The sequence below is a fragment of the Chaetodon trifascialis genome, chromosome 17 (genome assembly GCF_039877785.1).
Source record: "Chaetodon trifascialis isolate fChaTrf1 chromosome 17, fChaTrf1.hap1, whole genome shotgun sequence".
NCBI lineage: Eukaryota > Metazoa > Chordata > Actinopteri > Chaetodontiformes > Chaetodontidae > Chaetodon > Chaetodon trifascialis.
The window spans coordinates 23,442,099-23,459,257 of record NC_092072.1 but is presented as its reverse complement, the minus strand read 5'-3'; the positions used below and the strand labels follow the sequence as shown (position 1 = coordinate 23,459,257).

The 17,159-nt window shown below is 40.3% G+C and overlaps 2 protein-coding genes across 5 annotated transcripts in view; one reads left to right on the top strand and one right to left on the bottom strand.

Moving 5' to 3' along the window:
* Positions 1-1,929: 1,929 nt before the first annotated feature.
* On the bottom strand, positions 1,930-11,807 carry LOC139346425 (regulator of G-protein signaling 8). Of its 3 annotated transcripts, XM_070985487.1 has the most exons (6): positions 11,434-11,693; positions 10,050-10,583; positions 8,983-9,032; positions 8,584-8,717; positions 4,812-4,978; positions 1,930-2,938 (listed from the first exon to the last, which is right to left on the bottom strand). In XM_070985487.1, exons 2-6 carry the CDS (start codon positions 10,539-10,541, stop codon positions 2,768-2,770), a joined length of 1,014 nt encoding a protein of 337 aa, XP_070841588.1. In that variant the 5' UTR covers positions 10,542-10,583; positions 11,434-11,693; the 3' UTR covers positions 1,930-2,767. The 3 variants fall into 3 exon arrangements, with proteins under 3 accessions (XP_070841588.1, XP_070841587.1, XP_070841589.1); XM_070985486.1 differs by having other exon boundaries at positions 10,050-11,807; XM_070985488.1 differs by lacking the exons at positions 4,812-4,978; positions 11,434-11,693 and having other exon boundaries at positions 10,050-10,672.
* A 581-nt stretch (positions 11,808-12,388) lies between these two features.
* The window catches only part of bag6l (BCL2 associated athanogene 6, like), a 29,422-nt gene continuing 24,651 nt past the window's right edge, over positions 12,389-17,159 (top strand). For both annotated transcript variants that reach the window (XM_070984397.1, XM_070984396.1), the window contains exons 1-6: positions 12,389-12,697; positions 12,892-12,981; positions 13,068-13,185; positions 15,549-15,772; positions 15,852-15,923; positions 16,007-16,129. In XM_070984397.1, coding sequence (XP_070840498.1) covers positions 12,904-12,981; positions 13,068-13,185; positions 15,549-15,772; positions 15,852-15,923; positions 16,007-16,129 — 615 coding nt within the window. In that variant the 5' untranslated portion in view covers positions 12,389-12,697; positions 12,892-12,903. The remainder of the gene's footprint in view (positions 12,698-12,891; positions 12,982-13,067; positions 13,186-15,548; positions 15,773-15,851; positions 15,924-16,006; positions 16,130-17,159) is intronic.

Genomic DNA, 17,159 nt, shown 5'->3' with positions numbered 1-17,159 from the left:
CTTCTACTTATCCATGACCTTGGCACAAAAAACTGACATTATCTCCACAGCAATACACTACTTGGTTAAATGAGAAAGAAAAAAATCTGATATGCAGGTCTTTTATAAGAGGACTGAATCTGGAAATTCCAAGCATTTTGGTGCTAAACAGCATTTATCTATCTTGTTCTATCTTGTTAAATCAAACTGAAATAAAGGAGTAAACACATCAGAATTCATATTACCTGTGAATAGTGCTTATGTGGTAATGTGCTTAGAATCAATATATAAGTCAGTATTCCATGATTGACAGCACTAATGCTAACACACAGGATGATTCAAAGGATGGAAGCTCTGTTTACCCTTGGGACTTCACTTAGGTGGAGTTTATCAGCTGATGGAGTGGTGGGTTACAACAGAATTACTGGAATGTACAAAGTGGTGACCAAGTGGAAACCACTGGAAGCAAACATTTTCACAAAGGAAAAAAAAGCAACCTACACGCTACCTTTCGTAGTTGGCAGGTTAACCAGTTTATTTTGATGTGTTACCAAGGGTTACCAATTACCTTTAATTGCTTCTTTGTTTTCAAAGCAATGCAATTTTTTGACTGAAAAACAACCTTTCTAAAGTAGATGGAGAAAAGGGTGTAGCTCAAGTTCTGAGCCATGTTGACATCTTTAGGGCCACTGCAGGAGCAGTGTGCAGTGCATACTGTGGTGATGCTGTTTTACTGTATTTCTGACAGTAATAAATTAATAAAGTAACTGACTAGTCCTAAGAATATTTGAGCCACATTTTCTGTGTTTATTCACTCAGCTCTTGGATCTTTTTGGCAGTGATCCATCTTGCTGCTGCTACTTGACAGTGTAAATGGCAGAAACAGATAAACGAATGAAAAAACACTGAATGAAAGAAACGATTGACCACAGTACACAGTACAGTAACAGAGCTAAAAACAGTCAATTCAAATGACTGGATTTTAAGATAAGATAAGATATACCTTTATTTGTGGGGAAATTTCAGGTATTACAGCAGCAAAAAGTGGATAGCAAACATAGAGGGCATCGGTAAAAGGACATTAAATATCAAACCAAACAATATAAACAAGGAATAATGAAATATGAACAAACAGTACTGATATTGCACATTGATATGATTGATATCATTGCACATTGATATGAATATGAACCATCAGTACTGACATTTCACATTGAATGATAGTACTCCTGACTGGAGTATTGATAGTGAATAGGTTGATATTATTGCACCTTAAGTTGAAATACACCTGAGCAAATATTTTCACAGTATGAATGAACACAGTTAATGTGTATTATAGTGCAGTCATATTGAAAGTCTTGTGAGTGTGTGGTGTACTGGGAGCACTGCTGGTTGTAGAGTCTGACTGCTGCAGGAAGGAAGGACCTGCAATAGCGTTCCTTCACACACTTTGGGTGAAGCAGTCTGTTGCTGAAGGAGCTCTCCAGTGCTGTTAAAGTGTCCTGCAGGGGGTGGGAGTCATTCTCAATCATGGATGACAGCTTAGCCATCATCCTCCTCTCTCCTACCACCTCCACTGAGTCGAGGGGGCATCCCTCAGTGTATTGATTTAAGGCAAAAGGCAAGCACAGACTGCAGTGCAGAATTACTCCTTGCTCTAGTCCACAACACATTTGTGCTGATGCTGATTTCCATCTCTGCATAACCACTGATGAACCAACAAACACAGAGTCAGATAAAAATCAGGATTTTATTTCTTTCTCTTTAAAATTCTCAAAACTGACAGACAACTACTGGACGCTATTATCGGCATCTTAAAAATGTTTTTCCTCATTACGATTATACAAGGTGTTTCAAATTTTACAGAACCAACATTTAAGGGAATGCTATTCAACGTGGCCATTACAAACAAACTAGTGAACTCAATAAGCGTTTTCTGGGGCTATTGTATGCATACAAAGGGTGTCTTTGAACAGTGAGTATTTAGAGGCAGACTGAACTCAACTTCCCTGTAGTTGTGTATTCATTTCACCTGGCAATGTCAATTAGCTCAGGTTTCCCACCTTTGCCCTATAAGTAAATTACATCGTACTATGACCTTTTTAGCAAAGAGCTCTTTCTTGCTGAACTTGTTTTTCCTTTCTGTCAGCAGAGAAACTCATACCGAGTTACTGGACCATGGGGTCATTAGCTGTTCACAGGAAGGATGTTCAGTGATTAAAACAAGAGCTGCATCGGTTCGCTGGTCATGTCAAGTGAGGGAAAGAAAACTGCCTCGCCTGAGTTTTTCCAAATTCTCAGGGCCAACTGTAGCTATTGATACAGCTCAAAGCCAGCAAGGAGCCATAGACAGCAAGAGTTGAACATTTTGGAAAATTCTCTTATTTGCTTTTTCAAAATTGGCATTGAAAGATAGGTATCAGTCAATCATGTCTGTGTGTTAAGTACAGAGCTGCAGTCATGGCGTGGTTAGCTTAATGTAAAGACCTGAAGCAGGGAAACCAGACAGACATGAGACATCAATATTAATCTGAACATCCCACTGTGAAAGAAAGCACACAAACATATTCTAAAATACTGAACTAATGAATTTAACTTGCTTACATTCCTACACACAGTGTCCAATGGGCATCAACATTTGCTCCAGATATGTTTTTCACACTAACTTCCTATACTGCAGCTTGATCTTCTAAGGAGTAATTTAGCTTTATGGTATACAACATTTAGAAAGTCCTGGAAACCACTGAGCCACTGTTCCTCTTCCGGGTTTGTCATCAACACAAGGCTTCTAGTCTGCCTCTCGGAGTAAGGAGAGGTAGATGTTGGACTGAAGGAAGCGAGGATAACAGTCTGTGTCCAGGAGGGAGTAGATGCGTTTCTGTGCGTGAGACAGAGAGGTGTGAGAGGGAGCCTGCAGCAGCTGGATGGTCAGATCCCTCGTCTTGCTGTCCAGGTTCACCTACAGCAAGACAACACAGTCATTACACAACTCACAGACCGTGGCTGGATGCTTTCAGAGCTCACATGTCCTTTCTGTAGTATCTAGCTGTGCGTTATAACTGGCCTGGACCAATGTGCTAACAGTCAGCAAGGAACGCAAAATAATATGGTGGGGGAACACAAAATAATAGAAGCCTGAAATAAAAATTCCCACCATGACCTTCGGAGGGCTTCGTAAAAATAAGACCCAAGTTGTAATAAAACACCAGTTAGCCTCCTTTAATGCTGCTCTAGTTTCTGACATTAAACTAATAGATTAAGAAGATGCATGTCTGTATGATCATCCAGAGATCCAGAAAAACCCATGCAGTTACAAGATATATCATTCTGTAATAATAATGATAATAATAATAATAATAATAATAATAATAATAATAATAATAATAATAATAATAATAATAATAATAATAATAGAAACTTAAAAAAATGAGACTTCATGAGGTTTGAAGTATTAAAAGGTGATGTACCAAAATACAAGGTGCCTCAGTGTGGCCTACATAGCATTTGAATAGTTTTGATACTTGGTTGGTTGGTCGCTCGCTGGTACAATGCCTGAGTTTCAGTAAGATACCAACCCCATACTTTTATCAATACCTGACAATAAGAAGTGGAAACATGAGACACTTAATTTTGCTGCTGAACTGAATTCTTTCCTCAGATTATTCTACCGGAGGAACTGAACAGAGGTTAGCTTTCTGTTTTATATCATTGGAAATTAAAAATGTCACGTGGTTGTCCTGAGAAAGATGTCTCCAACAGAAAGGTGGTAGAGAGAGCTTGCAAATGACAAAGGAAGAGTCTGTATGTGCATGCTCACACACTCTTGTGTATGTGCTGAAACAGTATAGACATAACAGAAGCAGAGGGCAGGAAAGGTGTGTAAGGCCCATTTACCTGCTGATTAGGGTTGAATTAGAAAGTTTTGAAGTGTCACTGTCACTTTTCATTAGCAAAATAACACAAGCTTTCTCTCACAAATGAAAAGTTGAATTCATAAATAATAAAGCACACTTGTGCTTGGTTCAGTACACTCGGGTTTTGCTGCTACAGTCGTATTTAGTCTAATATGCATATGTGGCCATCCCAGATGCCAACCCAAAATTTCTTGGCCAGCAATTTTGTTTGTACCATGAAAACTTCATTTCTCCACCTTAGAAACATAGCTAATGTACGACTATTTATGAATCAAAGACAAAAACTGATTCAACTGACTTTATTTCAAACCAACTCGATCACCATAACGCACTATTTACTGGCCTCCTGAAAAAAATACTGAGAGACTTCCACTCATTCAAAACTCTGCAGCTCAGCAATTAACCAGAACCAAGAGGAGAGAGCACATCATCTTGCTTTAAACCAGCTCTTTGAAACAGAATGACAAATCTTACAATCTTCTACAAATCTAACTGATCATGCTTTGTGTTATCCACTGCACCTTGTTACTGTAGTTGATAAGCTACTGTTTGTCTGCCTACACTATGGAAAAAGACATTTTCAATCTAAAGAATGCTGTCCTGGTTAAAGATATATTCAAATTTAACAAGTCTTGTAATTGAGGCGCTTGCATAAAATATATTTATTCTGTAATATTTAGTCTTACTCTATTCGAGGAAGAAGGCTCGACATGAATAGCTCTTGATGCAATGTTGTGACGCTTAAGTTCAATCACCCACACAAGGGACACATACACTTTGATGAAAAACAGCTGAAAGTGTTTGAGGGGAAAAAAGAAAGGTGTAGACAAATGACAGGACTTGAATTACATTTCCTGATTCATGAAAAAAGGTTGCTTGATGCATGCAGCTAGACTGAATATGCAAGCAGGCGTGTACCTCTCGGGGGGCACCTGGTTGGATGTAGGTGGCGGAGATATCCTTCGCCCGCCTCTGCAGACTGAAGTTGTTGGATGAGTGTCTGTACTGTTCACAGGCCATATAGAACTGCAGATTTTCCTCGCTGAACTCAGAGCGCAAGAATGCTCCAAACACTGAAACTCCAGCTATGAGGAGAAGGAAGAGGAGGAGGAAGATAAGTGGGGCTTGCCTCACCATGCAACGTCACATTACACGTAACAAGACGACACCCACACACAATCCCTCAGGCCATGACAAACACACAAATATTACCAGCAGCAAGGTTTCACAGGTTCATTGTAAGAACACGGCACACACCCACTGTCTCTACTCCAGCTGATTACCAGGCTTTGAGGTGTAGCTTGTTTGTAGTATGAAGTATCGAACGTGACAGACTGCTTTGTACAGAGAAAGGCCTCAAATTGCTGACACCATATGCACATGTCACACTTCACACAAGTCAGCTACACAGTACAGCACTCCAAATTAGCATGGCACTGATAAGGAGGCCAACTAACCTCAGCACTCTATGTGCAGTATCGTCAAAAGTATGTTTTGGAGTTACCAAAACATACAGTGTGACATTACTGAAGCACAGCAAGCACAGCATTCAACTCCCTACAACTCAGTTTCAAACAGGATAAAAAGCCAAAACAAAATCCATAATTTCATTGATAGGAAGTTGACAGAGGAGGACTTCATGTCAAGAAAGTTCTGTTCATTTTATAATCATTGATACAGAACTTAACAACAGCAAAGCCATGCAACTTTTGAAATGTTCCTGTTTGAGTAACATTTGCCAGAACCAAAATGACCAGCTGTTTTAGGAAAATAGTGAACCTTTTATTAAGATGACAGGATATACAGTATTTCATCAAGTTTATTTCTAAGTTTGATATCTTCAGTCCTTTTCCCTTCTCTATGCACCTTGGAGGTAGGCTAAGTTATGCCAGAAATCCATATTCTGCTTCTAGGGAAGTCAGAAAGGATTCAGAGATGCACTAACACATGGTTGGTTTGGGTCTGCATATGGGATTTGTTGGTAGTCAATGTATTTTCCATTAAAATGTTAAAATTATGTGAGAATTCAAGGAAACCCCATTGAAAGTCAAAATCAGTTGTGGAATTGTATAGATTGATGAGGTAAATTCGAATCACAGATGTGGCTGAGTATTGTTTAAAAGCTTTCAGTGTTGGTTCTGATACAATGCCTGTTTTTTTTATTAATACCAAAACAATAATTCAGTGGATTGTCATTTGCTACAGACATCCTGGTTCCCAGAAGATGAATCCTACTGACATTGGTGATTCCCTGACTTTGCCTTTAGCGGCATCATGTTGTTGACATTTGTGGCTTGCTTGACTGTAGGTCTTGTTCAGTGATAATTAGCAAATGTTAGCGTGCTAGCAAGCTATACTAAAATGTGTTCGCATTAAGGTGCCAGTATGCATGTTGGATGGTCAAGTAGCTTTGGACACCATTCACCCTCACACAGACAGCTGTACAGGTGTACCAGCGAGCCCTCTTACTACAAATCATGTAAACTGAGTGCCAGTGAACGTGTTTTTCTATCTTCCAGGAAGCCAATTGCTCCCAGTCACTAAGGTACAGTCTGATAATCAAATTGTAGAGACTGGATAATTCTGTTTTTATTGTGGTAAAAATCCCTTTTCAAACTTGCCTCAGACTGTATTATTATTGCAAGAGATGATAAAATATTACTCATCCTCTTCCTCTATAATTAGATGCATCATTGTGAACTACATTTTAGCCACTACTAAATGAGAGTAGAAGGTCTGTGAATAGACAACACGTTCTCCAGCTTTCTGCACATCATGACAGATACAGGATGGTGAGCTCACATTACAGCATTTCTTGAGGGATCTGGATCTGCTAATGGTTTTTCTTTTTTCTTTTACAGTGTATGTCACTGTAAATGGCTTTTCAGCCATCTGGATAAAAAAAAGCTGCAATTCTTCCAGCACAACCCTCTGATGTTATACCGTGACAGCCGATAAAAGTGAATCAGAGGACACAGAGCACTTAAGAGAGAGAGATCCACCATAAATCTCAGCTGTCTGGAAGTCCCATCGAGTTGTTTATCTAGACGTCAGTAATGGGATTAGACTTATGTTATTGTGTGGTAATTTCGAATTCTTCATCAGCACAAATAACAATTATATTTTGACAGAAGAACAGAGGGCACAGTGAGTGATTTAGAACTGAACTTCCATAACCTTATTAGACTGGATATTATTTGGCCCTGTCAGGTTCTGGGTGATATGTCAGAGTTAAAAAAAAATAAATAAATAAAAATTATTTCTGAGTCAATTTTTTACACAAAGACAAACTTTTTAAGAATTGTGACCAAGATATGTGAGTGGGACATTATACAATCTATAAGAATAAAGAGGAATGATAATGACTCTAATTCATGCCCTTTGGTGGAGAAAGTATGTAATAGAGACTGTTTCTAAATGACCTCAAATAAATTTCTGTTCTGACATTTCTTCTACTTATTTGCCAACATACATGCTGAAACAGATGCACACATCTGCGGTAAGCTAGTACTGGCCAATACTGTATATCAGCAAGGCCAATTTATCAGTGTAGCACTCCTAGGGACCTGAGTGGACCACTGAAGAGCTCTACCTTGGCCTATGGCACTCACTTTCTCAGACTGAGTATGACTCACCATGACTAATAAACTGACTTTGGAGTATCCCTTTAAATTCTAGCACTTTAACTCAAGCAAGTCAAAAGCGTCAGCAAGTTGTTTTTCATACCATGGTGAAATGAATGGAAACCAGTGGCTGCCTGGTAGGTATGAACAGCACATTCCAAAAACTCCAGAGCATGCTCTCAGAAATAATGATAAGCAATGATGATAAGCAATAATGTTAAGTGCATCATTAAGTAAATGAGCTACAACATGCAGAAACACTGTAATCTCTAAAGCAGAGAAGTGAATGGAAACATTCTTTGGCATTCAAAATAACCATAGTGCTGTCTGTGTTATCAGGGTGTAATCAGGACCTGCCCTGGTTTTGTTGATATGGGTGACAATGAGAGTATGTCATTAGACACTGGAGGATACTGAAATACACCAAGAGAAGCAATTCAACTAGGAAACAGAGAAGTGATTAAGGAATCTACTTGTGCAAATGAGCAGGTTTCCTCATCATACAATGTTGAAACCATAATCCTTGTTAATGTCTGACTGGTCACATGTCCTCTATCTGAAGAGTCTTTTACACAGACTCTGTTATGGCAATGATTTGTGACGGTCTTGGTGTTTACTATGTGTTCTATACATAGAAGCAGCAGGGTAAGGGGAAGTGCTGCTCTTTTAGCTTTATTACAAAGCACACAGTAACCAGTGACGTCGGCTTGGATGTCAACATGACTGCGGCGACATGTGAGTTCGGATAAAAGCAGGGGGAACTTGAGAAAGATTTGACTTTTAGTTGCACAAACATTTCTTTGAGGCAGAAGTGGTTAGTCAGTTAAATGTCAGGGTGTGTGGAGTGGAGTGCTATCGTCTACCATCAGTTAAAAGGTACCCTGCAGAGTTTTCAGCGTCACAAAGGAATCCTTACAGCTGTATCCGTATCCGTTGAATTTACAGTATTTCCTACCTCATTTTTTACTTCCTAAAATCAACGCTTTCACTGACCATTAAAGTGAATTCTGCCCCCAAGAAGTGTTTGGCTACATAAAATCTGAATCTCAGAACAAAACAACACTCACTTTGGCTGGCCAGCAGGGCGTTCAGGGACCCTGCCCATTTTTCAAGCTCCTCTCGACTGATCTTCCTCTTCCTACCATGGCCCATCTGACTCCACTGACGCATGAAGAGCAGGCGAGACCTCCTCTCTGTGGCACTGCAGACCAGAATCACATAAGGACAGGAAGACGGAGCAGACGTCAGCCAAAGGAGAACTTACCAAAAGATACTGCTATCATCACATGTCAGTGGGTTCTCAAAATAAAGGTCAGGACATTGTCTGACTTCACAACAATCTTACAAGATTAAAAAATACTGACTCAGGATGAAATGGAACTTTAAGAGAGACAGACAGATGCTATTTTGCTTGAGATAATTTCTATCAATCAGCAATAATTACCCACACAAAAATGTGTTCTTACCTGTCTTTTTGTTCTGTGCTGAACAGGTTGGAGTTTGAGGAATGAGGACTCTGAAACAGACAGGACAATGTTAACCGGACATCTTTCTCATGTTCTGGATTCTAGTTCAAGTTTATGATGTTCATTGGAACAGTTGTTTGAGAAAATCCAGTAATTCTGTGCAATAGACCAACATATCTCCAGAAACTGCCAACATTGCTTGTATGCAATGCCCTCTGAAGTACAGCAAGGCAACATCCACCACGGCCTAGATCAGAGCCCACCTATTAATATGGTCGAAAGTGGTGGAACAGTGGAAAATAATGCAGAACCTTTTGGCAGTCTGGATGACCATTTTTGGTGGTCAGAACTATGTGAATAAATCACACAACCAGACCTACATACATATAGAACTCTCATTTGCAGTTGTTATTTGAAAAGTGATCATAGTTTGACAAATCAATCCCAGCTCAAGTTACATTTAATGGCTTTTTCCGAAGCTTTCAAACATACCACATGGTCACCATCAGCACATTGAGTACCAACTGTCACAGCCTGTTAACATGGGAACTCAGTAGCTATGAGATTTCAGCCATGGCACTTGAATGACATTATGTTTGTGCTGGCTTAAAATCTTAAATTTAACTACTGAGTTAAGTTAAACCAGTTTTTTAAAGGAGCTATATTAAAATTTCATGTTAATAATGGATTTTATCACTATGAGCAGTTATTAAAGTGGCTGTTATAGCGTTAAACCCATAGAGAGTTATCACCAACCAGACTAGAGCTGTCCTATGTAGTTTGTTGCGCATGAACTGATGAAGCCTGCTCGGATGAGAGGCGAAACATCTTCCAAGACAAACTGACAAAGTCCAGTTGCAAACGATTTAATGCCCTGAAGCTTACAATGACCTGGATGAATGAGAATATTCACAGGCATCTTATCACCAACTCTGCAGGTTCCATTTGTACCAAATGGGCTATAATGCAGTACAAATCTTTAATATGGATAATCTAAACTCGGTTTAGCACTTTTTAAGAACCTGCCTATATGCTGCTCAACAGTACAAACTTAACTTGTGTCCCACCTGCCCAAACAAACTCTTGAGGTGCAGCTTAGCGGCAGACAGTTTGGGTTTATGGTGGTGCCAGTGCTGAGATTTGAAGAGGATGGGGCTGGGGGATGATGAAGGGGATGTGGAAGGCAGATCATCTCTCTCTACACTCTCTGTGCTGCCCTGGGCTGCTGGGGCCAGCTGGCTGTCACTGTAGGCCCTGCAGCCTTCACTGATGACACACACTCCAAGGTGGTTCTTGTCCTGTTTGCCCAGCTCACTCAGGTTCTCTACACTGACACTGTGCTCCTTTGTCAGCGCCTTCTTCCCTGCGTCACCAGGACTCGCTCTGGGCTCCTGGATGGTGGGACCGGCTGACCTCCCATCCAGCTCATCTTCCTCCATGTGAGGAGTGTAGGTGCCAGATTCCTGGTTCTCCTCATAATCTGGTTTCTGTAATGCCACCCTCTTCCATGGGAGAAAGTCAAGATCCAGGAGGGATCCCTCAGAGCTGAATCTACGCATGGTAGCTGTATGAGAAGTGATGAAGGGTAGAAAAGGGAAGTACTGCAAAAGGGTGAAAAATATAAAGAACAGAAATTAGTTAAAAGGGTTATGAGTAAAAGAAGAGATCAGAGCAGTGAAGACCTGCAGTGAAGCACAGCCTGTAAAAGAAAGCAGAGACAATAAAATTGAAAAGAAAAATTGGTCACAGACACAATAGATATCTCCACATTACTGTTCGTACTCAGAGAAAAAAGGTTTTCACCTTAATCTTAATTTAAGACGTTTTGGGATTTACAAGGCATATAAGGAAGGGATTCTCTTTCCACAAGATGTACTTCCAACATATACACAGACACAGACACAGACACATGCAGCTCAGTGATTTTACTGTCAATCCAGCACAATTGGTAACAACAAATGAGAGAATGCAAAATACTTTTGACAAATAATACCGCATTTCGGAGGCAAACATGCTCATAATAACTTCTTCTTACACAATTTAAGTTACAACTAAGAAACTTGTTCCTAATTACTATGGAAGCCCTTGTCAATCAAGCGACGAAAAAGGCAGATGAATTATTAGAAATGCCGCACACTATAGAAAAAGCATAAAATGGTGAATAAATATTACGAGAGGTCAAAATGTTGCCATACATTATGAGTAAAACAAGCTCTGTCATTGCTGTTACTGGACGGATTAACTGTCATCATATGAGGAAGTGGTCCTGAATGCAACCACTGTGCCATTTTACTCTGCTCGATCGTGTCGGTTCATTTCAAGACATCCAGCTCCTACAGACCTTTGCTCACCAAACGGCAGTGTCTGATATTTGGACTCAATACGGCATTCATTCATGGTACTTCAGTACCCATACTCAACCGTGGTGAACTGACGCTTCTGCCTGTTTACCTCTTCAGCGTCCACTGGTCATTGAGCTGTCTTCATGACAGATCGCTTGGTTCCTCTGGATCTTATGAGCAACATGAGCATGAACCGAATGCTCAGCAATGTCGATCCCAGGTCCCCAAAGAAAGCGAAACCCAACCTGCGACGCTCCTGCTGCTGTTGCTGTCTTCGGACTTGCTCTTGACTCAGGGAGCTGCACGGACTCAGACCTCCCGTCCTCTACACTAATGCCCACAGACATTCACTGAAAGGGTTCACGGAATGAAGACACGCATCAGGAAAAGTTCCATAAAGTTTCCCCCGTGACACTTGAATGCCACAGATGGCCCTCCTCCACATGACTGCTGCCACACCTTCACTTCTGTCTGAACTTGTCCGTCAGACCAGACTAAGATTTCATGCGAAGAGCCGCTCGCAGCCTGGTGTACACACACTCTCTCACACACGCGCGCGCACGCATGCACGCGCGCTCCTACACTGGGTAATGTGAGGTGTGTCCTTGAAAACCCACAATAACCTACTGAGACAAGCTACAGTTCACTGATGACAAGAAGGAATAGAATAGAATAGAATAGAATAGAATAGAATAGAATAGAATAGAATAGGGAAACACAATCCATCCCACTTTCTGTAATGCAATAACCCTAATTTTCTAATTCTGCCACTAGGGCTACTACTACTACTCATAACAACAAAAGAAGCAGTAGCAACAACAACAACAACAACGATGATGATAATAATAAGAAGAAAAAGAAAAAAAGAAGAAAGGAAGAAGGATGAATACTTAGTTTTTTGTACTTTTCTCTATACATAATCAGATACTGAAGTGCAAGTATAAATAATCAGCACGTCGTTCAACATCTGAATACTTTTTACAATGAACTGTACACTTTGCCAAAGGGACAGCTATCAAAAAACAGAAGCGCTCAGGCATGAAACGGACGCTTCCCCTGACGTCATCCGGGTCCTTTGTCGGTGCATTCAGAGCAGTGTTTTATTTTAAGCTTGTAGGCTACCGGATCAATCTGAATGTGCCCACTGCCTAATCAAGAGGCTCGTTAGGCGTACAGTTTGCCAGGTCGTGGTTTATTCTGGCAGACTTCAAATCAAAAATCAAAGCAGGACCTATAACCGATTTTCCGCTGACCGACGACAACCAGCTTCCTACGGGAGATTAGCTCGTTAGCCCTTTTAGTCTCCCGGTGACTGGGTTAGCTAACGTTAGTTAGGCTAATAACAACAAGGCTGTGGAGCTGTCTGTAACTAGGTACTGCCTGATCATTTTGCCACATTTACTAGTATGAATGCGGATAAAGGTTACTAGCTTTATGACGTAGATGCAGCTTGGCTCGTCTTTCTCACGTTTCTCATATTAAAGAGAATCTCCAATGAACAATAATCGTTTACACTTCAGCTGGCTAACACTTAATTACATCTCTAACTTTATTATTATTATTGTAGACGTTGTGGAATATGGAGTCCAGCGGCATGATTGAAGTCACCGTGAAGACTCTGGACTCCCAGAGCAGGAGCTACAAAGTTAGAGGCGAGGTAATGCTTATAAGACTGCCATATGCAGACTCCTCTCTTCTTCTCCCGTTTCAGTGACAGGTAGTTCATTGTGTGCTGTCCCACAGCTGACAGTGAAGCAGTTCAAGGAGCACATAGCATCATCAGTGGAGATCCCAGTAGACAAGCAGAGGCTCATCTACCAAGGCAGAGTGCTCCAGGATGACAGAACGCTGACTGAATACAGTGAGTACATCAACCTGCTAACCTGCAGCAGATACACAGAGGAGCAGCATGATGACAAATCATTTCCTTCTGTAGGGAAGATGATTTTACACTTTTGCTTTAGAAGTCAGCAGTGTCAAAAACTGATATTTGTAGTTCTGTGCATACACAATTCAAATAGTTTACCACCACTATTAATGTGAAATGAAGTTGAAATTCACAGCTGTCATTTTAACTTAACGAGCACAGGAGTAACAAATATCAACTGCTGCATTGCAGTGCAGTAATTCCTGGATTTGAATACTTTTGATTCCACTTGATATGGACAAACTCCTATACCACCATATATGTAATTTCATATCATGGAAACAGTATATATTATTCCGTATAGTATATGCTGTTATATATAAATTCAATGAAGAAATAGTTTATTATAACTATAGTGTACCACACTTCATCCCATTTGATTGGCTTCTTATATTTGGATCTTCCACACAAACAAAAACAACTGCTTCACATGAGACAACATTTGACTTTCAAAAAAGAGACTCAGACCAGTAAAACCAACTGTCTTTCAAAATGGAAGCTTTAAAGTTCCAAATAATAGATATGCAGTAGAGATGCACGATCATCATCAACTGTCACTCTCAGGTCAGGTGGTAAGCAGTGCTGTTCCAATCACGTGACCTTGTGAGGCAGCTCGATTGGACATCATGCTGCCCTGAATATATAGCACAGACACTAAAGCCGTTTTCTCATATGAACTCTGGACAGTGTCCATAGAATCAGGTCCAGATGTTGTCCAGTGTTGCCCGTTCTTACACGTAGTACAGCTCCTCTGTAATGATGACTGTTTGCATGTTGATATCAATACTACATGTTTTTGGACATGTCCGCAATTTCAGCAAGAGTGGAAAGCAATATGCAAACAAGAAGAAAACACTACTAAGCAGATAAACTCTGTGCATTGTCATCAACAGGCCCACTTGATCGCTGTGTAGCAGCACAGCAGTACAGGCACTGAATGATCATGTGTAAATACATCTTAACAGATAGCTCCCATGGTGGAAACAGTATTGCCAAATCTCTAGCAGTGGACACATTTCTACCTTCACCGTGTATACTGTATACATCATACTGCCCAACCTTAGTTCCCTATAACACATCTAAATGTTGAAAACAAACAAGAGGACTTGTTAGCAAGACTGTCAATGTCCATTCAGAAAGCAAAACAGCAAATAAAGATTTTTGACAGGGTGATACTCATCAGATACCTCGTAAATCCAACGTGTCAAAATCTTTTGCTCCGCATTTCACTGACAAGGAGTAGAGACACATTTGTTAAAAAAATGTAATTTCTATAAAAATCAAACTTTAGACTGGAAATAATTTTGACTAAAGATATTGAGTGTAAATTGACTGAACCAAAACAGTTGTGACTGTAAAACCAAAACAATAAGCTGAAAGAGGCGGAATGGTGCTAAGGGAACTGCAGAGCTATGATAATTCTGTGTGGGCTCAGCATGATGTTTGACAACTTTCACATTACATACAGTCATCTGATTCATTCTTCATATAAAAATATGGACTAGAGCAGCTTTAAGTTCTAATAATTTGTCAGTGAGTCAGCAGGACGGTAACTATAACAGATAAACAACACTGTTGGAAACCGAACACAATGTTATTGCAATTGTGGGTCACTATGTATTCAAGCTCCTTTTGAGTGCCCCTTCTACCAAAATCCACTCCAGTCATGATGATAATGAAAGTCTTTCAGCTTCAACACAGAGTAAAACAGGATGTTTTCTGTGTTCATGTAATCTAGTCAGGACTGTTGTGATTTTAGTTTGTATCATTACCCATTGCAAAAGTACTGCTAATGTTCTGTTGTAATTGTTTAAACATTTGATGAAATGTCAGTGCAGTTAACTATCAGGTGCAATGGAAAGTGTTTTTTGTTTTTGATATTTAATTGTATGGTGCAGTAATGTGTTGCTGCACCATACTATGTTGTTGTAATGTGAAAATGTTCGTGTTATAAAGAAAAAAACAGAGCAAATATTTCTTTGTCATGTTGGCACCAATGTGCTGCAGTAGTTGAGTCCATGAAATATCAGTCTCACCCTTGCTTTTCAAGCCCTTTGTCTCAGGACCATGGCTTTGAAAAAAAAAAGAAGCGACACCAGACAGCTTAGCGGCGGATCACATGGTTTGTGCGTCAATGAAGGACGCAGCTAGCTGCGAGAACTAATGAGCCCAAATAAAAACAACACTAAAAAGAAATTCATTTAATATAGAAAATTGAGAATAGTGACAAAGAAGCAGTGACCATTAAATGTTTTTACAGCATATAATGAGTTCCATACCTTTTGTTTGTCCCTCAGATGTAGATGGGAAGGTAATTCACCTGGTGGAGCGTGCCCCTCCTCAGGCCACCACACCCAGTTCTGGGGGTGTTGGTGTTTCGACCGGGGGGGCAGAGGGTGGAAGCAGCAGCCATGCCTCCACCTCCTCCCAGGGTGCACCACATGATCGCAATGGTAACAGCTACGTGATGCTGGGGACCTTCAACCTGCCCATCAACATCATGGACCCTCAGCAGATACAGGTGGGGATGAGCTGCTGCATGACAGCAAAGCCTTGAACAACAGTTTCGTGCTTTGTGACAACTGGAATTTGTTTTGTAGATGTCTGTTCAGCAGATGATGGCTGGAGTTGGTGAAGTTGGAAGGAATGCCAGGGTCAGCACCAGCTCTGAGGTACAGGCTGTTACTCACCAGTCATCCTTTTAGCTCTTCAGTCTCACTCTTCATGTTAAACTGACAGATGTTTATATGTACAGAACAATGACTCGGTGGATGTGCAGATCAGCTTGGACCAGTCAATGCAGAGTGAGCCCAGGATGAGGTTGCAGCTGGCTGAGAACCTGCTCAGAGACACTTGCTCTCTGATCCACAGGTTGGAGGTACAGGACATATGCTGCTTTTGATACTTAGGCCTTTATTTACAGTCTGTTAGCATTGTCACTACATGTCTTAGCTCGGCAAGTTACAGATAATTTTCAGAAAAAGTTAGTCGATAACAGCTTTGATTTTTTTCAAATTTATTTTTAACTTCAAATGATTTCACATTTGAAGAAACTGGCTGGAGCTTGAGGTTCGGCTCTAAGAGGTTCTTGATAACAACGGCCAAATCACTTGCTATCAGCTAGTGCTGGTGTTAGGACAGTGACACAAGTCTTTCACAAGGGAGAATGGTACACATACAGTATGTAGAGAGTCAGGAAATACTAAAACATGCACATGTAATCTAATCTACCCAACCTATTTGTATCAGCTGTTTATATCATAATGTCAGAACTGGTTTCCTGTTCAATATAAATCCGTGTATCATTCGTTCATCCGTTTTTCAAAATAAAACCAAAACCAGAAAAACGAAATAACGACTCGTTTTTCAATATTTGTTTCCAGACCCAAAACGAAAAAACGGATAACGAATCGTTTTTCCAATTTCTGATTTTGTGCACTATTTGAAAATGGATAAAACGGATAACAGGCGATTCTCCAATTTGGAGAGTTTAATTTGACGCAAGCCATGTGACCCGGAAGTGAACTTTGGCCTTGGAGACGAGAGAGAAGAACGGCGGCAACCAGAATGAACACGTTTGTGCTGTTTAGGGAGGGGAAACTAATTACATTTCACTGATATATCACTGTGACTATTCATTCCATCCAAATACAACTGTCTTTGACTCAGTTTTCAAACTCATCCAAAACTCTAAACATTTTCTCATTCAAATAAGACCATACAGCAGAGATGAAGTTTGAAGATATATTACTAACAAAGAGAAATATACATAAACAACGTATAAAATCAATCAACAGAAACACCACAACAAATATTTACCGCAACTATTTACAGTGTAGCCCCCTGAGGAGCAGAAAGGGGGGTTTAACTACCCACCAACATATTGTGGGTCACTGCTCTGATCGTCA

Bases quoted from the DNA above. Each gene is read 5' to 3' on its own strand.
- LOC139346425 (XM_070985486.1), bottom strand. From the start codon at position 10,541: ATGCGTAGATTCAGCTCTGAGGGATCCCTCCTGGATCTTGACTTTCTC. The intron at 9,033-10,049 runs GTGGGACACAAG...TGTCTGTTTCAG, and splicing joins TCAAGAGTTTGTTTGGGCAG to AGTCCTCATTCCTCAAACTC. The intron at 2,939-4,811 runs GTACACGCCTGC...GTCTTGCTGTAG, and splicing joins AACCAGGTGCCCCCCGAGAG to GTGAACCTGGACAGCAAGAC.